The sequence below is a fragment of the Lolium rigidum genome, chromosome 3, assembly GCF_022539505.1.
Source record: "Lolium rigidum isolate FL_2022 chromosome 3, APGP_CSIRO_Lrig_0.1, whole genome shotgun sequence".
Taxonomy (NCBI): domain Eukaryota; kingdom Viridiplantae; phylum Streptophyta; class Magnoliopsida; order Poales; family Poaceae; genus Lolium; species Lolium rigidum.
In genome coordinates, this window is record NC_061510.1 from 410,823,805 (window position 1) to 410,845,538 (window position 21,734).

Here is a 21,734-nt window from a genome sequence, read left to right on the forward strand (position 1 = left end):
CTACTAATTTTAGTTAAGTTTTATTGAACGCTACATATAACAATAAAAAGTAATGCATTATACCGGTTATATTTATTGTCTTCTCGAAATAACATGGACTGCGTGTCTTGTGTGTCATTGAACAAGCCATAAGCCAATGCGTGTTACCGAGCGAACAACTATAGTAGCAGCACAGGCCTAGCATTTTAAACTAGAAGATCAATCTGCATCTTAAAGTGCAAAAAGCTACTTATAGCATGTCACAAGCATGTATATCAAAAAAATATGCAAAAATGACAAACGTCAACCAACATTTTCATGCTAGATAGAAAATTCCAAAAGGCAAGGAAATCGTGTTGTAAACATGAGATTATGCAATCGAAACTCGGCTTTCATCTGATGTTCCACTCCAGCTTTACTTACATCATGCAAAAATATATCTTAAACATACTTTATAAAGCCTGCATTTTTCTTCAAGTGCACTATCACATAGTACTAATCACTATCTGAGCTGCCGTCCGAACCGGGAAAATTGATGCAAGTACTACTGCCCCCACCGTAAGCTTGGCTGCTAGGGTGAACAACAACTGGCTGGTGACCTTCACAACCGTAGCAATGCCCTAAAGATAGAGAAGCAAGAGAGTTAGCTGAATATTAGCATTAGGAAATAAATTAAGACCGCAACAAATAAAAGTTATGGGGATTGGCAAAGTTTGCACCTAATACGAAAATTTATGACTAAATCCTATTCTAAAGACGTATGTTGTATAGACCTGACCGGAAGTAACTATGGTTGGAACAAAACATACTTCACTTAATTGCCCCATCGTACGTTTTGAGCACAAATTCTTCATATGTGTAGGATGTTCAAGTATGAATAGTGGCACTCTTTTTTTTGACCTGGTACAGTGACACTCTTTACTTTATGCAGAAAGAAGAGCAATAAAATCACCAACATTACATAATATCCTACATCTTTCTACATAGCGTGATGATCCATGCGGATAGTGGTGCATAGTGATTCTACCCTGAATGTTGCTTGTCACTCATAGTGCCAGCAATCTGGAATTCTAGGGTTTAGGGTATACAATTGGGACATACCTTCATCATATTTGCAGGACACTCAACTAGGTGGTACTAAATCATTTCCAAAAAAAAGGTGGTACTAGATCATTTAGATAGCAAGGTCAGGTAAATCAATCAGGTTTATTGAATGTATATCTTATATCAGGGCCGGCTCTATCTTTCGCGTGGCCCTTGGGCGAGGTGACAAAAGAGGCCCCTAAGAGCATCTCTAACAGTCGATGTAACCGGCGTTGTATCTAAAAAAGCGACTGTTTGACACGAGAAATAATAAATGGTGGACTAAATATTATCTCTCTACGCGCCAGGGGAAAATAAATATGCGGGCGTGCCAGTGTACATAAGTACACAAATAAAATATAGGGAAACATGTATTTTTATTAATCTCTCAATGGAGAAACGAAATTACAAGATCCCTTTACATATGCGCTCCGTGGCCTGCTAGCGCGGCCAATATGACTTGGGCGATTATGTGTTCTGGTTCACGGGGCCTCGGAAGGCTCCCGATTAATTACGTCCGCGAGTCAACGCCGCGGACCACCTCCGATTAAGCTGCTGCAATGGTCGTCGTCTTCAGGCCTCGTCTTCTCCATGCACTTGGCGTAGACGATGATGATGGGATGGTGAAGTGGAGAGCGGGACGGTACGTCCGTCGTCCCGGCGATGCTTAGCCATACTCTCCGGCTTGTCGATGTCCGATGATGAAGATGCCTGGCCTCGTCAGCTCAGACAGATGGGCGGCCTTCGCCTCGTCGGTGCCAGGCCTGGTAGTGTCCGCCTCGTCGGTGCCGGACTTGATGTCTTGCCTTCGCCTCGTCGGTGCCCAGCAAGAAATGGTTTGCTTCATCGGAGAAAAGACATGTCGGCGAAGTGGCTTCGCCTCGACGGTGCTAGGCCGATGTTGGGGAAGAGGGTTGATGTGGTTGTCGGAGTAGACTTAAACGTCGTCGCGTGACAGCGATGCTTGATGACGATGATGTATGAACTTGGCGATGTAGATCTTGTGATGTCGGAGGTGTGCATGGGCCCATGGAGGCTTGATATGCCGTGGTCGTGTGACTCGACTAGCGTAGTCGCTTGGCGTAGATGAATGGCAGCGTGCCAATGTAGTTGGCGTCCTCGCCGCCTTGCCGGCGAGTCGATGAAGACGATCTTCGTGTCGATGTAGTTGGTGTCCATGTATGGGAGGGGCTGATGAAGGTGTGCCGGCATGTCGACGTGGTCTGGTTGAAGCTCCGTTGAAGGCGATCGATGTGCGTGGATGTCGAGCTTGCAGCGGGCGTGATGGAGCTGGCTCCTCGGCGTCCATGGTGAGACGACCTCCGGACATTGGCGTGGTGACTTCGTCTGGTCATGTCCGCTTGCATGGATCCATTCGTACCTGATACCAGAACACACATACATGTAACAAAATAATGGTTAATTAGTCTAAATCTTGACCGGTGTGATTTAGAGGGCCATAGCGCGTATGCATTGGCTCCTTCTGTACATGTGTACGTGGGCATTTCTAGCCAAATTGCATGCGCCGATTCTCTTCACCTAGAACTTGGCGACGTGGATTTCCCGTCGAGCCACCGATGAGCATGGGCGCGCGGGTTTCGCTGCCCTCGGTGTCGAAGTCTTGGACAGAAGTTGAGATGGCGTCGAGACGGCATGGTCGTGGGAAGGGCCGGTCGTTGATCCCTCAACCGTAGCCATCTTCGCGCGCGCCTGGTGGCAGCATGTACACGTGCATGTGGGCACGTTGTTGATCTTTTAGATTGAAGAGACGTGTATCTCCATTAAGCACGTACATACAGTTGTGAGGGCTTCTGATCATCGGCGTTGCAGCCGACGGCGTCAAGCTTCATGGCCATCCCTCGAGGTTTGCATGCTGGCACAACACCGGGACCGCTGGCGACGAGTGCCACGCCTGCCGGTGAGATGGAGTTCCGGCGCTTGCCAACAGCCTCCGTCTTCAAGTCCGGGTGCACGCCGATGGGCTGCATATGGGAAGCTCCAGCGGTGGCGTCCTCGTCGACTGTGGTGGCGTGGAGGAGCAGGGCCTTCACGGCCATGGTCGGCGTCGTCGGCGCGATGGCTAGCTTGCCTTGTCAGCGTCGCGGAGAGCTTCGCTTGATGTGCATCACAGCGTGGCATCGGGTCGCTGCCGGACGCGTCATGTCGCCGACGTCCTCAATCGCTGACGTCCTTGTTCGCTAGTGATCGGCGACACCTCCGTACGTCTTCATGTTGCGGGGCGCGTCCGCTGCCCCGGCTCCGTGGCCGCGTCAGCCGCTGCCTTCATTTCTTCTCTCCGCCGTGTGCTGCTGCCGTCGTGTCCAGGTGAAGGGCCAGGTTGTGGACGCACGAAGAAGCTCCAACCACCGACGCCTTCTTCAGGAGCACTCGAGCGCGGCATGTACGCACGCATGCCAGCACATTCTAGGTCCATGGATTGCATGATGCGTCAATCTGTACCAAAGCAAATACGCACAGCTACAAGATGCAGCCGAGTTAGTGTTAGATGGTAGAAGACTGTCGACGTCCGCGCCTGACACGTCGTCGTGAGGGATTCTGACCATCGGCGTTGTAGCCGACGGCATGGAGTGTGAAAGTTCACGCTATGGTTTAACGATGGTTGGCCTCCCATCGGCTGCGTGTTAATATATAGGGGCAAGGCCCGAGAGATTACATCGAGAGGTTACAACGAGAGATGAGAGAAAGAAGGAGCCATCGTGATCCTCATCTGGGTCCGATGGATTACAACGTGAAGCCCAAGTTGAACAAACTCCTAACAACTTGATTCTATCTATCTCTAACTGTAACACATATCTTGTTGTTTAACACCCCTCCTCAATCACAGCCTTCTTGAGGTTGAGATTGTTCTTGAATGCTTCAAACTCTCGAGCTGGTAATGCCTTTGTGAAGCCATCTGCCACTTGGTCTTTAGAGGAAATAAATCTGATCTCTAATTGCTTATTTGCTACTCTTTCTCTTACAAAATGAAAGTCTATTTCTATGTGCTTTGTTCTGGCATGAAAAATAGGATTAGCTGAAAGATATGTTGCTCCCATATTATCACACCATAAGCAAGGGATTTGTCTCCTTTTGACACCAAGTTCTCCTAAAAGGGACTCCATCCAAATGACTTCAGCTGTAGCATTAGCTAGAGATTTATATTCAGCCTCTGTGCTTGACCTGGACACTGTTGCTTGTTTCCTAGCACTCCAAGAAATTAAATTGGGTCCAAAGAACACTGCAAAGCCTCCTGTGGACCTTCTGTCATCTACACAGCCTGCCCAATCAGCATCTGAGAAGGCACTTATAAGAGTAGAGGGTGACCTTCGAAAGGTTAATCCAATGCTCGCTGTACCACTGACATACCTCAAAATTCTTTTCACAGCTGTCCAATGGTACAGTAGTAGGAGCATGAAGAAACTGGCATACCTTGTTAACAGAAAAGGCAATATCTGGCCGTGTAAGAGTTAGATACTGTAATGCTCCAACAATGCTTCTGTATCTTGTACTATCTTCAGGTCCTAGAAGTTCTCCTTCTGTAACTGAGAGTTTTTCTGAGGCTGACAATGGTGTGGGAAATGTTTTACACTTTTTCATCCCAACTCGGTCAAGCAGGTCTAAAGCATACTTCTCTTGAGTTAGAACAATACCATGATTAGACTGTTTAACTTCAATTCCCAAGAAGTAATGCAAGTCACCAAGATCTTTTAATGCAAAAGAGGAATTAAGATCATGAAGAAGTGCTGTAATGGCTTTGCTGGAGGAGCTAGTGACTATGATATCATCAACATACACTAGCACATAAATGGTGATACCTGACCTGTGATATATAAATAGTGATGTATCTGCCTTGGATGCCAGAAAACCAAGTTCTTGAAGCTTTGAACTTAGCATGGAAAACCATGCTCTTGGAGCTTGTTTAAGTCCATACAATGACTTGTCCAATTTGCACACAAAGGAGGGTGCACGTGCATTCTCATAACCAGGTGGCTGCTTCATATAAACTTCTTCTTCCAGAACGCCATGAAGAAACGCATTCTTCACATCTAGCTGTCTTAGGGTCCATCCTTTTGAAACTGAAATGGCTAAAACAAGTCTGATAGTAGCGGCTTTTACAACAGGACTAAAAGTGTCTTCATAGTCTATACCATATCTTTGTTTAAAGCCTTTTGCTACTAACCTAGCCTTATATCTATCAATAGTTCCATCAGCCCTTTTTTTAATTCTATAGACCCATTTACAATCTATAAGGTTGCTACCCTTTTTATATGGTACTAGGTGCCATGTTTTATTTTCCATTAAGGCCCTATACTCATCATCCATAGCATTTTTCCAATTTGAATTTGCTAAAGCTTTTTCGAGATTTTCAGGTTCATCTACAGTACAAGATAAGCCATATCGAACTGTACCATCAGTATAAGTTTTTGGTTTTGAGTTACCCGTTCTTGATCTTGTTCTGTAAACTGGTGCTGCAGGTTGCACTGCAGAACGCCTTGACGCAGAAGATCCTGGAGCATGCACGGCCTGGTGTGACGCTGATCCCGCTGCGGAAGATTCCGTGCGTGACGACGTCGTGTCCGTGGCAGAAGACGACGCGGGTTGTGGGTCCCGCGAGTGGGCCGGCGACAGCGACCGGCTCCGCGTGGCATGCGGTGATTCGGTGCCTGCTCGTCCGCGCGAGGAGGCAGCCTGCGCACCCGTGCTGGATCGAGACGCGGGATTCGGTGGCGATCCCGACGCTGATCTGCTGGTGTCGGAGGTACGGCGCGTGATCCCAGGCGAATCTTCATCAATTTCCGTGCCTGGCGCGTACACATGCGATGTAGCACATGTTTCTGCTTCGTTTGCATCCGTTTCAACACCATTTTGCTCCAAATTTGTTCCTGCTTCTTGCTGTACCTGAGAGGCACTAGAAATACCAGGATTTACAGAGACATTAGGTGTTAGATCAGTACAATTGTTTTCCCCCTCATGAGATGACACCGATGAATTTTGAAGTGACTCTGGAAGGAGTAGAATTTCTTGCCGTAGCAATGAGCCTGCATTGGGATTAAGAGCAGCAAAGGGGAACACCGTTTCGTCAAAAACAACATCACGAGATATATAGACTCGACCAGATTTGACATCAAGACATTTCACACCCTTATGCATGTGACTATAGCCAAGAAAAACACACTGTTTAGACCGAAAGGCAAGTTTGTGTTTGTTGTATGGCCGAAGGTTGGGCCAGCAAGCACAACCAAAAACACGGAGAGATGCATAATCTGGAGTTTTGTGAAAAAGGCGTTCCATAGGAGTTTCATTGGCAGTGACCTTTGAAGGAAGTATGTTGATGAGATAGGTGGCGGTCAAGAAAGCTTCATCCCAAAATTTTAAAGGCATGGATGCATTGGCAAGAAGAGCAAGACCAACTTCTACAATGTGTCGGTGTTTGCGTTCAGCTGCTCCATTTTGTTGGTGTGCATGAGGGCAGGATACATGATGTTCTATGCCAACTTTTTGGAAGAAGGAATTTAGTTTCTCATATTCTCCACCCCAATCGGATTGAATGGCAAGGATCTTTGTATCAAATTGGCGTTCAACAAGGTTTTGAAAATCATGAAAGATTTGATAGACATCTGACTTCTTTTTGAGAAGATAAATCCAAACAAACTTGCTATAGTCATCAATGAAACTTACATAGTAGGATTTTCTTCCTACAGAGGATGGCGCAGGGCCCCACACATCACTGAATACAAGTTGCAATGGGGCAGTGGAGACACTAGTAGATCTTACATAAGGCAACTGATGACTTTTAGCTTTCTGACAAGAATCACAAATAGACTCGTTACTAGACTTATTTGAGCAAGGAAGCTTATGTTTACTAATGACTTGTTGAACAATACGAAACGAGGGATGTCCTAGGCGGCTATGCCATTTCGAAGCTGAAGGCTTGATGACACTAAGAGCTCGCTTATTCTTGAATTTTGCTGAAGAAACGTTGGGGTAGAGGCCTTTGATGCATCTACCTTTGAGAAGTACCTTCCTCGTGGCCAGATCCTTGACATAAAAATACCAAGGGTGAAATTCAATATAGACATTGTTGTCTTTGGTAAATCTATGAACGGAAATTAGGCTTTTGGTGGCTTGCGGAATATGCAGAATATTTTTAAGATGTAAAGTTTTTGAGGGAGAATTGACAATTGTATGACCGACATGGCTAATGTTCATACCTTGACCATTGGCCGTGTGGACTTGCTCACGGCCTTGATACTTCTCCTTCATGGTGAGTTTGTTGAGCTCACCGGTGATGTGGTCGGTGGCACCAGTGTCGTAGCACCAGTTGGTGTCCACGCCGTAGGACGCTGCGTGAGCGCCCTTCTCCTCCTCCTCTTCTTCGCCTTCGTCATCAGAGTAACGATGCCAGCAGCGCCATGCCTCATGGCCAGCTTTGCCACATATCTGGCAGACGGTGTCGTCGCGGTTCCTGGTGCTGCGTCCACCGCCACGGCGTCCACTGTTGTTGCCGCGTCCGCCGCGGCCATGGCCACGACTGTTTCCGCGGCCGCCACCGCGTCGTCCACCACGGTTGCCGCGTCCACCACGGCTGTTGCCGCGTCCACGAGCGGCGAGGTTGGCGGAGGAGCCTCCACCGGAGTCATCTCCGAGAAGGTTGAGTCGATTGTCGTAGGCGCAGACTTGGGCGTAAAGCTCGCCCACGGTGAGATCCTCCGCACCGTTTATCCCGATGGCGGCGAAGAGGGGATTGTAGGTATCATCAAGACCGGCGAGGAGATACTCAACGAGTTCGTCCTCGTCGATCGTTCGACCCGCAGCTGCGAGCTCATCGGCGAAGCCCTTCATCGTGGTGAAGTATTGCGTCGTCGTCATGTTGCCCTCCTTCTTTGTCCTGGCGAGGGCAACGCGCAGGTTTGATACCCGCGTCTTCGATTGGGCAGCAAACATGGTTTTGATCGCTGCCCATACTTCAGCCGCCGTGTCCATGCCAATAGTAGCAACAGCAACATCAGGCGACAGAGTGCTCAAAATAAAAGACAGTACCTGCTGGTCCGCCTCTACCCACGTATAGTACGCAGGGTTTTCCTCCTTGGTGGTCTTGCCGTCCTTCTCGACGGTGATGGACTCTGGTGGTGGCTCGGCCTTCTCGTCGAGGAAATTCATCCTCCGGGCGCCACGGATGGGAGGCAGCACAAGGGACTGCCATAGGAGGTAGTTCTTCCTTGTCAGTTTTTCGCTCACGCTGATGCCGGAGAAGGGATTCACCATGGCAGCGGTGGGAGGAGCGAGGCACATGAATTTTGGCTAGATGTGTTTGGGAAGAAGTGGCTCTGATACCATGTGAAAGTTCACGCTATGGTTTAACGATGGTTGGCCTCCCATCGGCTGCGTGTTAATATATAGGGGCAAGGCCCGAGAGATTACATCGAGAGGTTACAACGAGAGATGAGAGAAAGAAGGAGCCATCGTGATCCTCATCTGGGTCCGATGGATTACAACGTGAAGCCCAAGTTGAACAAACTCCTAACAACTTGATTCTATCTATCTCTAACTGTAACACATATCTTGTTGTTTAACATGGAGCTCCATTGACAATTCTTCTGCATCCCGGCTCAGCGTCGAGGCTGTCGGCGCCGGTCTCCGTGAGCTTGCCGACCTCCGTCTTCAAGTTCGGGTGCACGCCGACGGGCTGCATATGGGAAGCTCCAGCGGCGGCGTCCTCGTCGACGGAGATGATCTTGGTCGCCGTAGACTGCGGTGGCGTGAAGGAGCAGGGCCTTCACGGCCACGGTCGGCGTCGTCGGCGCGATGGCTAGCTTGCCATGTCAGCGTCGCGGAGAGCTTCGCTTGATGTGCATCACTGCATGGCGTCGGGTCGCTGCCGGATGCGCCATGTCCCCGACATCCTCGACCGCCGGTGATCTTGCGTTCATCTTCACGTCGTGGGGCGCCTCGTCCGCTCCCGTGTACGTACCTGCAGCTCCATACAACCAAAATGGTTCTTAGGTAATAGGTAAAATGTATCTCATCCCGGTGACGCGGCCTCCATTTCTACAGCCGCCGGCGTCACAAGTGCACACGGACGGGCGGCGTATGGGAATCCCCGGTGGCGGCGTCCTTGACGATGGAGGCGATCTTGTTCATCATGTACTCTGCGGGTGGCATGGTGGACCAAGGCTTCCACGGCCATGGTCGGGGTCGGCGGCACCATGGCTAGCTTGCCTTGTCAACGTTGCGGAGAGCTCCGCTCGATGTGCTCATGGCGCAACGTCGGGTCGCTGCCGGGCACGCCGTGTCCGCGACGTCCTCGATCGGCAACCTCCGTCTTCACGTTGCGGGGCGGATCCGCTGCCCCGGCTCTCTGGCCATTTGTTAGGCGCGTCAGCCGCTGCCCAGTTTCCTCCCTGTTCTCTCCTTTTCTCAGCTGCCGCTCCGTTCGTTTTATAGACGAGCGTCCAGGCCGAACTGAAAAGAACGCGCTGCGCGGGCGCCGTTCTCAGGTTGTCGTGCTGTTGCTCAATTTACGGCTTGGCTTGAGATGGGCTTATCTCATCCAATAGCTTGATCCTTATCCATCAGTTCGCTGTGCCGTTCGGCGCGAGGCTGAAACGGGAGGCGGGCGTGCTGCAGCGGACATGCACCTCCGATGCTCCAGGGCGGCCAGGACGCGTATGCTGTATTCGTACGCACACGTATGCGTGCACATGACGTACAGCCAAACCATGCATGCCTGGACAGCTAGCAAGCAAACGATCGATTTGATTTAGTATAGACCTGGATACAGCAAAACGTGCATGTATAGCCAACACCCATTTGAATAAGAGATTAGCATAGGTGGGCACAAGTATTTATACGTCCACCCCGGATCTCATGTTCTTGAGAAAGTGTCTAACTTTGATAAGACCTTCTGTATTTGCACTTCATACACACCACTATATCACTTGATTTTTATTTGCCGACTACAAAATCACGTCGAACAAATGCCCCCTCACCAAGTTGAGTTCGAGCGCGAAGCAGATCAAACTCGACTTGGTGAGAAAACAAAATCAAGCAGCGCATTTTCTTTGCGGCCTTTCTTTCTCGTTATTTGAACATGAAGATTGCCGTGCGGTCTGAGGGCACCACCTTGGCAAGATCTAATCCGAAATGACAACGCGCACCGAAAGCAAGTTTCAGCGCGAAGCATCAATTGCAAAGGTCTTCATCAGCTTTGCCTCGTCATCGAGCACGGCGATGCCCTGGACGACGGGTGCCGAGATCTTTCCAGTGTTCATGGTTGTTCCTTCGCTGTTGAGCTTGGTGCTACAAGCAATAGCAGCTCGGCCATAGCTCCATCGGGCAAACTCATTTTTTTAGTCTGCTCCAATATGAAGAGCAAAGGCGAGGAAAATCTAAGAGTTTATATACTCATAAATTCCATACGCGTGCTGTCTGACGATCAAGTAATCGATCAGCCGTAAGCACTGCTGTGGTGTTTGACATAATTTTGTACTTCCTGCTACTCGTTTTAGCGTCAAAGGCGAGAACCGTACAACAGATAAATACGATTCAATCTGAACACGATCGACGAGATTTAAGTCGCCCGCCAGAGATACCATCCATATAAATACCATGTAAGCAATCCATGGCTTTCTTTTAATCTTCCTTCACGCTGCATGCTTGAACAATAAGTGCAAATAATAAAAGAAGCAGGCGTCCAGATGACGCACTACCAGCAATACAGGGCATCTCTATACATGCGCCTATCTATTTTTATCCATTTGCTCAGAAGCATTTTTATATAAAGATGAGAATGCCACACGCCCAGTTGATTAAGGCTGTGGGCGCAACCTCGCAAGCCAAACGTCGCGAGGAAATTTTAGGGTCGTGCCGCGGGTGATCAACCGGTTGACCGACGCGGGCTCCATAGCCGTAACGACGTGGTCACGACCGCTGGCCTCCATGTGCAGCCAAACAAACATCTTGTATAGAACAACATCAATAGGTACGTCAATAGTGTGCATTTTCCTTGAGAAGAGACCGTTAGTCTAGTGCAGGTAAGTTCATCCGCACTTGCATCGGGCGTAAGGAGGCTTGTTGCGACCATGAAACAGTCACGGTGCCAGGCAATAAGACAACCTCACATTGCCTTCATTCGACGGCGAAATACCATGCCATGTCTTGAAGAATTTTTTATCAATCTAGTCGCGACCGCTTAGCAGTTGCAGTGCCAGCCGACTAGGTCGAAGGGTTTCACAGATTCACGCTGGCCGCACTGGCGCGCTACACTGCTCCCATAAACTTGGTAGAGACGCACGAACAAAACGGTAGAAGCCCTCCACCTTGTCGTGGTCTTATACAAAGAAGAAGCATCAGAAAGCCATCGACCGCTCATATTTAAGTGAACAGTAGCATGCCGGGGTAGCCATCGGCTGTGTTGATGACCGAGGGGCGGTGCTGCCCCTGGCATTATTGTAATTGTAGACTAGGCGCTGGGGCGCCATCAGCATCATAGAAACACAGAAACACAGGTGTTGCCAACCCGTGTGCTCATGATATCCTTGATGTAGATTATAAAGGTGCCGTGAAGTCGTCGGAGATGTCACGGCGCATGGGTATTGCTGCCCCAGTGCCGATACGTAGATTGGTGTCGATGACCGAGCGCCGAAAGGTCGTCGGCGATGTCATGGCGTATGGGTGTTACTGCCCCCAGTGTCGTGGTGTAGGTTGGTGTGGATGATCGAGCGCCGAGAAGTCACCGGCGGCGTCATGGCGCATGGGAGTTACTGCCCCCAGTGCCGTGATGTAGGTCGATGTAGTAGATCAAGCGCCGACAAGTCGTTGGCGATGTCATGGTGCATGGGCGTTATTGCCCCCAGCGCCATGATGTAGGTCGATGCAGAAGGTCTGACGCCGAGAAGAAGACGGCGATGTCATGGCGCATGGGCGTTACTGCCCGAGTACCATGACGTAGGTCGATGTAGAAGATGGAGCGCCGAGAAGTTGACAGCGATGTCACGACGCATGGAAGTTGCTGCCCCAGCACCATGACGTAGGTCGATGTAGAAGATGGAGCGCCGAGAAGTCGTCGGCGATGTCACGGCGCATGTAAGTTGCTGCCCCTGTACCATGACGTAGGTCGATGTAGAAGATGGAGCGCCGAGAAATCGCCGGCGATGTCACGGCGCATGGAAGTTGCTGCCCCAGTACCATGACGTAGGTCGATGTAGAAGATGGAGCGCCGAGAAGTCGTCGGCGATGTCACGGCGCATGGAAGTTGCTGCCTCTGCACCATGACGTAGGTCGATGTAGAAGATGGAGCGCCGAGAAATCTCCGGCGATGTCACGGCGCATGGAAGTTGCTGCCCCAGCACCATGACGTAGGTCGATGTAGAAGATGGAGCGCCGAGAAGTCGTCGGCGATGTCACGGCGCATGGAAGTTGCTGCCCCAGCACCATGACGTAGGTTGATGTAGATATACGGGTGACAGGGAGCCATCGGGCCACCTTCTGAGCATGGATGTCGCCTGCCCTAGCCGCCAATGTTTATTCTCTGTTGGCGTAAGCCACTAGACACCGTGAGGTCATGGGCGGTATCATGGACACACTGATATGGTGGTCCAGTAGCCATCTTCTTAGCGCAGGTTCAATGTGTGCGCCATGATGATTATAGCTGCACCAAGTGTGAATGCAAAGAAAATGCAAGCAGGTATGTTTTGTAACATGTTTAAAAAAAAATTTCTTTAAGCCATGAGGCATAGTGGTGTAATCGGAAAAGGCTACCAAAGGACTCGTCATTGGGGAAACGTCAGAGAACCATGACCGTCGCAACTCAATATTGAGTTTCCTTTAGAGTGTGTGTGTGTGGAGACGACATGCTTCATGGATGCTTCCGAGAGGCAGCAAAAAATCATATTCTAGCCCATCATCGTACCGAGTGAAACCCCACAACTCAAACATGCCCCCGGAGTGAGCCTCTAAGAACATAAAGACTTAGGTGAGGTCAATTGGGGTAAATGGTTTTAGGACAAATGGCCGAAAATAATCCATGCCTTGGTTGAGGGGTGGTGAATGACTGCTTCCGCCTCCTTTCGAGTGGTTCCCTTACTGCCGAGGATTTCTTGGCTTGCTTCTTTGAACTCTTGAAGATATTTATTCTTGTGAGAATTGCTTTGCACGAGCTATTTGTTCAGCCGTGGACTTTATAGGATCACTTGAACTTCTGGAGATTTTCTTTATTCTTCTCAGGATTGCTGGAACTTCTTCGAGAATATTCTTCTATTTTGGACAGGGACCCACCTTGAGAACTTGGAAAACAGTCATTCACCTTGGTGGACTAAGAAAACCCTCTGGCACTTTATCTGGAGCTTATGGTGGCACGCCCCGGGGTTGCCAAGGGGCTACGCACCGAACCTCAACTTGTGTTGGGTCGGGCAGCATTTTCTTGATCTTTTCCTATAGTCTTCCCCGGAACGCGAGCCTCCGTGAACCTGAGAAACGCCAGGAAAAATGATGAGCATGGAGTCTCGGTGTCGAAGTGCCCAAATAGTCTTCTCCACCGCCTCCGAAGCATGCAATTGACATGTGTCGTGCATTACGAATGTGAGAGCAGCTCCACTGCAGCACGACATGTTCCGATGCCCTCCGACAAGTCCCAAGGTAGCCAATTCTTCAAACAGTAGTTTATATTTGTAGGAAAAATCATTATTTATACTTAGTAATTGCCTCGGATCATGGAAAAAGGTGAAATAATGTGATGCATGTGGTGCAAAACCAAAGTGCAACATGTGAAGGCTAAAGATTCCATAGCTCTTCTGGTAGAACCTGCGCTTGGTGAAGATATCCGCTCAGCACATCGCCCTCGCATCCGAGCCCGAGTAGGTCGGAGAAGACGGGCCGAGCCCGATGAGGTCAGAGAAGACGGACCATTCGCTTCTTCATCAAAGGAGTATGCCACCCTTCCATCAATTAGAATCACCGTCTTCACGGGGCGACCAAGGATAGGTTCGGTCGCAGGTGTACTAGGCTTCTAGTCAAGATTGCTGAAGCTTGTTTTTGCACGGAACAAGGTAAATTCCGGCTTCACGAAATTTCCCCAAGTACAATTGGACGTGATTCGGAGATCGGCGAAGCCTGCCATAAAAGGTGGACGATGAAATGGTCCACCAGTGAAAGTCTTGGGGAGAGTAAAACACCTTAGACCCCTTATATAATGCATGGCACCTTATTAACTGGTCGCCGTAATTCGGACAGAACCCATGTATCAAGGCATGTTGGACATGCACCCGTGGATTCCCACCGAATCCACCAGAAAAAGTGATCACACTTGGCTCTTGAATTGTGAGGGAGTTATCCGGGCCATTTTGCAACATAAGGCCCCGACTAGAATACCCAAAGATAAATAACTTCACTGTCTTGTATTATGGAGAAGATCATGAAGACGAATTCGACGACCATTGTTGCGCAGCAAAGATGGGAGGAGAACCAGGTCCCACCGGGCGTGCCATTTTGTTTGACACCAGAAATAATAAATGGTGGACTAAATATTATCTCTCTACGCGCCAGGGGAAAATAAATATGCGGGCGTGCCAGTGTACATAAGTACACAAATAAAATATAGGGAAACATGTATTTTTATTAATCTCTCAATGGAGAAACGAAATTACAAGATCCCTTTACATATGCGCTCCGTGGCCTGCTAGCGCGGCCAATATGACTTGGGCGATTATGTGTTCTGGTTCACGGGGCCTCGGAAGGCTCCCGATTAATTACGTCCGCGAGTCAACGCCGCGGACCACCTCCGATTAAGCTGCTGCAATGGTCGTCGTCTTCAGGCCTCGTCTTCTCCATGCACTTGGCGTAGACGATGATGATGGGATGGTGAAGTGGAGAGCGGGACGGTACGTCCGTCGTCCCGGCGATGCTTAGCCATACTCTCCGGCTTGTCGATGTCCGATGATGAAGATGCCTGGCCTCGTCAGCTCAGACAGATGGGCGGCCTTCGCCTCGTCGGTGCCAGGCCTGGTAGTGTCCGCCTCGTCGGTGCCGGACTTGATGTCTTGCCTTCGCCTCGTCGGTGCCCGGCAAGAAATGGTTTGCTTCATCGGAGAAAAGACATGTCGGCGAAGTGGCTTCGCCTCGACGGTGCTAGGCCGATGTTGGGGAAGAGGGTTGATGTGGTTGTCGGAGTAGACTTAAACGTCGTCGCGTGACAGCGATGCTTGATGACGATGATGTATGAACTTGGCGATGTAGATCTTGTGATGTCGGAGGTGTGCATGGGCCCATGGAGGCTTGATATGCCGTGGTCGTGTGACTCGACTAGCGTAGTCGCTTGGCGTAGATGAATGGCAGCGTGCCAATGTAGTTGGCGTCCTCGCCGCCTTGCCAGCGAGTCGATGAAGACGATCTTCGTGTCGATGTAGTTGGTGTCCATGTATGGGAGGGGCTGATGAAGGTGTGCCGGCATGTCGACGTGGTCTGGTTGAAGCTCCGTTGAAGGCGATCGATGTGCGTGGATGTCGAGCTTGCAGCGGGCGTGATGGAGCTGGCTCCTCGGCGTCCATGGTGAGACGACCTCCGGACATTGGCGTGGTGACTTCGTCTGGTCATGTCCGCTTGCATGGATCCATTCGTACCTGATACCAGAACACACATACATGTAACAAAATAATGGTTAATTAGTCTAAATCTTGACCGGTGTGATTTAGAGGGCCATAGCGCGTATGCATTGGCTCCTTCTGTACATATGTACGTGATCATTTCTAGCCGAATTGCATGCGCCGATTCTCTCCATCTAGAACTTGGCGACGTGGATTTCCCGTCAAGCCACTGATGAGCATGGGCGCGCGGGTTTCACTGCCCTCGATGTCGAAGTCTTGGACAGAAGTTGAGATGGCGTCGAGACGGCATGGTCGTGGGAAGGGCCGGTCGTTGATCCCTCAACCGTAGCCATCTTCGCGCGCGCCTGGTGGCAGCATGTACACGTGCATGTGGGCACGTTGTTGATCTTTTAGATTGAAGAGACGTGTATCTCCATTAAGCACGTACATACAGTTGTGAGGGCTTCTGATCATCGGCGTTGCAGCCGACGGCGTCAAGCTTCATGGCCATCCCTCGAGGTTTGCATGCTGGCACAACACCGGGACCGCTGGCGACAGTGCCACGCCTGCCGGTGAGATGGAGTTCCGGCGCTTGCCAACAGCCTCCGTCTTCAAGTCCGGGTGCACGCCGATGGGCTGCATATGGGAAGCTCCAGCGGTGGCGTCCTCGTCGACTGTGGTGGCGTGGAGGAGCAGGGCCTTCACGGCCATGGTCGGCGTCGTCGGCGCGATGGCTAGCTTGCCTTGTCAGCGTCGCGGAGAGCTTCGCTTGATGTGCATCACAGCGTGGCATCGGGTCGCTGCCGGACGCGTCATGTCGCCGACGTCCTCAATCGCTGACGTCCTTGTTCGCTAGTGATCGGCGACACCTCCGTACGTCTTCATGTTGCGGGGCGCGTCCGCTGCCCCGGCTCCGTGGCCGCGTCAGCCGCTGCCTTCATTTCTTCTCTCCGCCGTGTGCTGCTGCCGTCGTGTCCAGGTGAAGGGCCAGGTTGTGGACGCACGAAGAAGCTCCAACCACCGACGCCTTCTTCAGGAGCACTCGAGCGCGGCATGTACGCACGCATGCCAGCACATTCTAGGTCCATGGATTGCATGATGCGTCAATCTGTACCAAAGCAAATACGCACAGCTACAAGATGCAGCCGAGTTAGTGTTAGATGGTAGAAGACTGTCGACGTCCGCGCCTGACACGTCGTCGTGAGGGATTCTGACCATCGGCGTTGTAGCCGACGGCATGGAGCTCCATTGACAATTCTTCTGCATCCCGGCTCAGCGTCGAGGCTGTCGGCGCCGGTCTCCGTGAGCTTGCCGACCTCCGTCTTCAAGTTCGGGTGCACGCCGACGGGCTGCATATGGGAAGCTCCAGCGGCGGCGTCCTCGTCGACGGAGATGATCTTGGTCGCCGTAGACTGCGGTGGCGTGAAGGAGCAGGGCCTTCACGGCCACGGTCGGCGTCGTCGGCGCGATGGCTAGCTTGCCATGTCAGCGTCGCGGAGAGCTTCGCTTGATGTGCATCACTGCATGGCGTCGGGTCGCTGCCGGATGCGCCATGTCCCCGACATCCTCGACCGCCGGTGATCTTGCGTTCATCTTCACGTCGTGGGGCGCCTCGTCCGCTCCCGTGTACGTACCTGCAGCTCCATACAACCAAAATGGTTCTTAGGTAATAGGTAAAATGTATCTCATCCCGGTGACGCGGCCTCCATTTCTACAGCCGCCGGCGTCACAAGTGCACACGGACGGGCGGCGTATGGGAATCCCCGGTGGCGGCGTCCTTGACGATGGAGGCGATCTTGTTCATCATGTACTCTGCGGGTGGCATGGTGGACCAAGGCTTCCACGGCCATGGTCGGGGTCGGCGGCACCATGGCTAGCTTGCCTTGTCAACGTTGCGGAGAGCTCCGCTCGATGTGCTCATGGCGCAACGTCGGGTCGCTGCCGGGCACGCCGTGTCCGCGACGTCCTCGATCGGCAACCTCCGTCTTCACGTTGCGGGGCGGATCCGCTGCCCCGGCTCTCTGGCCATTTGTTAGGCGCGTCAGCCGCTGCCCAGTTTCCTCCCTGTTCTCTCCTTTTCTCAGCTGCCGCTCCGTTCGTTTTATAGACGAGCGTCCAGGCCGAACTGAAAAGAACGCGCTGCGCGGGCGCCGTTCTCAGGTTGTCGTGCTGTTGCTCAATTTACGGCTTGGCTTGAGATGGGCTTATCTCATCCAATAGCTTGATCCTTATCCATCAGTTCGCTGTGCCGTTCGGCGCGAGGCTGAAACGGGAGGCGGGCGTGCTGCAGCGGACATGCACCTCCGATGCTCCAGGGCGGCCAGGACGCGTATGCTGTATTCGTACGCACACGTATGCGTGCACATGACGTACAGCCAAACCATGCATGCCTGGACAGCTAGCAAGCAAACGATCGATTTGATTTAGTATAGACCTGGATACAGCAAAACGTGCATGTATAGCCAACACCCATTTGAATAAGAGATTAGCATAGGTGGGCACAAGTATTTATACGTCCACCCCGGATCTCATGTTCTTGAGAAAGTGTCTAACTTTGATAAGACCTTCTGTATTTGCACTTCATACACACCACTATATCACTTGATTTTTATTTGCCGACTACAAAATCACGTCGAACAGCGACTAACTTAGCGCGCGAGAGACGCACATTGATGGTCCAACAGATGCTGCAACCGGTGTTGTAAAATAGAGCGCGCTGCAAAAACACTATCTCGTGCATTATATCTACCGTGCCGGAAAAAGCGCGCGGCACAAATTGCGCACAGGAATAACTACCCACTTTTACAGCTCCAACATTTAGAGCTTACGCAGGAACAACTACCCACTTTTACAATTTCTGATCGGTAAACAGTGTAGGCGTGTAGCAGAAGTACCTAAGCAGTAGATCGTAGAAGAAGGGGATCTGGATCTAGCAACTGGTTGTCTGGCTTGACGACCTGGACTGGTACTGGGAGTCCAAGCAACTCGGGGGCTAGGCGAGGCGGAGGTGATCGAGTCCGATCGCTCTTTTCTTTTCGTCTGATTCCCTCCCGTCATGGTGCGTAGGTTCTCCTCCTGGTCTTATTTCATTCTGTAGCAAACTCACGCTGGGCCTTTGACCCTTCTCCCTTTTTCCAGCGGGAGAGTATAGTGGAGATGTGCACTGATGGGGCCCCCTCAAGGCGGTGGCCCATGGGCGTTGCCCATGGTCGCCTATGGCCAGAGCCGGCCCTGTCTTATATGTGATATCTTGGATCTAATATGGGTGAAGGCCCACTAGGAGTAATTAGGAATTGAACAAACATGAAGCAGGGTAAACAAGCCTAGGTAAGTATGTACCTGCATCATTTCCCCCAACTATACAGCACAAGACTACATCATTTTCATTCTGAAAGCTGGCGTTAACTTCAGAGAAGAATAGCTTGGTACTGCTGTCATCATCAATATGATGATCCCCAGACTTAGCTGTGAAGTTATAATGGATACAGCCACCTCCAAACTCAAAAAATAAACGGATTACTCGTATCTCCACCAGTTCAAACTGAAAAACAAGATGGAAAAATACGTTAAAGTATAAGACAGGGAGAAGAGAGAGAGAGGGACCGAGGGAGGGAGGGTTACCTTTGTGTTGTTTGCTGTGTTGTATTTATGCAGGGCTACCTCGGCATGGTAACGTGCAACCTTTTGTCTGGCCATGATTCTTTTTTCGCGGAGTGCATTCCTCACCTCTGAAGGTTTCTTCTGCCTCGGTAAAACTGAACGTCCGTGAACGAAACCCGGGCCACCATACTTTCTCGGTGGTTGGGGAAAAGTGAACCGAAACTTCCAAGCATGCTCCTCCATGTTGACACCTTCAGGAGTACTCCTTTCTTCGGAAGCCCAACCGACTCGGCTCCTATTCCATTGGGTACTCTTTTCCTTGGAATCCCCAACTGCTCGACTCCTAGTGCATTGACAAATTATAACCTCACTAAAAAATAATCAAATACCACATAACATCCCCCTACCAAGCAAAAAAGTTTACTGGTGTGTTTATCCATTTACTATTTATTTCTATAACAAAGTCTTTCTGTGTTTATTTTCTATGATGAAGTCTTGGTGTGTGTATGAGTGCACAAAAAGTTATAAAATCTGACAAGTTTATTATTTGAAATTCAAATTTGGCATCGTGGATTAAAGAGCTGCAAGGTGTGGATGCAGAATATAATGGCATGAGCAGGTTGGGTACATGGCTTGACTCAATGAGAACGAGCAAAACACGAGTGCTTGTGATACTCCCTCCATCCACAATTACATGGCGTTCTCGGTTTGTGTCATATAACACTACGGGAGAGGCGGCGTGTGCCGACGGCCAGCCTATGTGCCGACGGCCAAATGTCGGGGCCGTCGGCACATAGGACCTCGTCGACCGGCGACGGAGATGACCGTCGGCACAGGTCGGCCGTCGGCACACTGCTGGCTACACCGACGGTCACCGTCGGCGCAAAGTGGACCGTCGGCACAGGTAGTTGGCGGCCGAAGGTCACCGTCGGCACAGCGTCGACCGTCGGTACACGCGCTAACAGGCGGGTCCAGCCGTTAGGCTGTCACGGCGCCGTCTACTGCTGTGCCGACGGTAGCCCACTGCACAACCGCGGCCGTCGGCACAGGGGCTGCAGCTGGGTCCCCCTTCGATGTGCCGACGGTGACCCACGGCACAACCACGGCCGTCGGCACAAACATTTTTTTGTTTTTCCATTTTTTTTGCATCAAAGAGATAATTATTAATCCCAATCATTTTTTTTGTTTATTTATTTCTCACTTGCTATTTTGGCGAACCCCTTTGCGGGAAACCTATATATATGTATAAGGGCGGTATAGAACCCCTTCGCCGAAATCGAACCTCGGAGGGGGTGAATGGCCCACACACGATACAAAATACTTAAGACCCACACACGATACAAAATACTTAAATAACTAGACTCACACACATACCAAAGCGCTTACGAACTAGACCCACACACGAACCGAAACGAGTTAAAGAACTACACCCACACGAGAGGAAGCAAAACACTTAAAGAAACTACACCCACACACATGAACCAAAACACTTAAAGAACTAGACCCACACACAAACCAAAGCATTTAAAGAACTACACCCACACACGAACAAAACACTTAACAACTGGGTCGACACATGACCCGCTAGACACACGGACTCGACACACACATATTAATCGGAGAAGTCGAAATCTTCATCCTCGTCGGGGGTGTCCTGCGAAGCGGTGGTTGTGAGGTTCCACAACCACCGTTCATCATTCTCCCCCCATGTCGACGCCTCTCCTTTGGCGTACTCTGCTTCAACCTCGGCCTTCCTCTGCCGCTTTCCCGCCCTCCTCTCTCTCCTGTACGTCTGCTTCTCCTGCCAGAATGCGCGCGTTGCCTCGACGTCTCCGGGATGGTCTCTGCGCCACTGTGCCATGAACTGCTCGTCCGCCTCGGTGGTATCAATCCGCCGCTGGCCAGCCCTGTCCCGCCGCGCTTCACCCTGTGAGCGAAGTAGTGGCTCAGTAGAGAGACTCTGAGCTTCCGTCAGAGACCTGACCTCCGGGAAGTTCATTTCGTGGCGCGGCCGGCCAAACCTCCAAGCCGCAACGTCGTATGCGCGGGCAGCAGCCTCCTTCGTGTAGAAGGTGCCGAGCCACACACGCGTACCACCGGCGGTGATTTCAGCCGCGAAATGTCCCGCGGGCCGCGAGCGAACGCCGATGAAGCCCGTGTTGCTACGGCGACGAGGAGCCATCTCAGCGGCGGCTCAGCTCGGAGGATTTTGTGGTTCTATTGGATGAGAGAAGTGATGAAGGGAGAAATGTTGCTGGTGCTTGTTAGTGGAGAAGCCATGGCTATATATAGGCCGACGAGGGGCTGAAACGGCGGGAAAACATGGCGGGAGAGAATGGGCGGGAAAGGGTGGGCGGGAAAAAAGGGCGGGAGAGAAGCGGCGGGAAAGGGTGGGCGGGAAAAAAGGGCGGGAGAGAAGGAGCGGGAAAAGGGTGGGCGGGAAAAAAGGGCGGGAGAGAAGCGGCGGGAAAGGGTGGGCGGGAAAAAAGGGCG

The 21,734-nt window shown here is 51.1% G+C and overlaps 1 protein-coding gene across 1 annotated transcript in view; it reads right to left on the reverse strand.

Annotated features, from left to right (window-relative positions):
- Window positions 1-474: 474 nt before the first annotated feature.
- Window positions 475-21,734, reverse strand: part of LOC124697857 — a 22,323-nt gene continuing 1,063 nt past the window's right edge. Inside the window, exons 3-5 of the mRNA XM_047230389.1 lie at window positions 19,263-19,584; window positions 18,981-19,182; window positions 475-599 (exon numbers count right to left, since the gene is read on the reverse strand). Coding sequence (XP_047086345.1) covers window positions 475-599; window positions 18,981-19,182; window positions 19,263-19,584 — 649 coding nt within the window. The remainder of the gene's footprint in view (window positions 600-18,980; window positions 19,183-19,262; window positions 19,585-21,734) is intronic.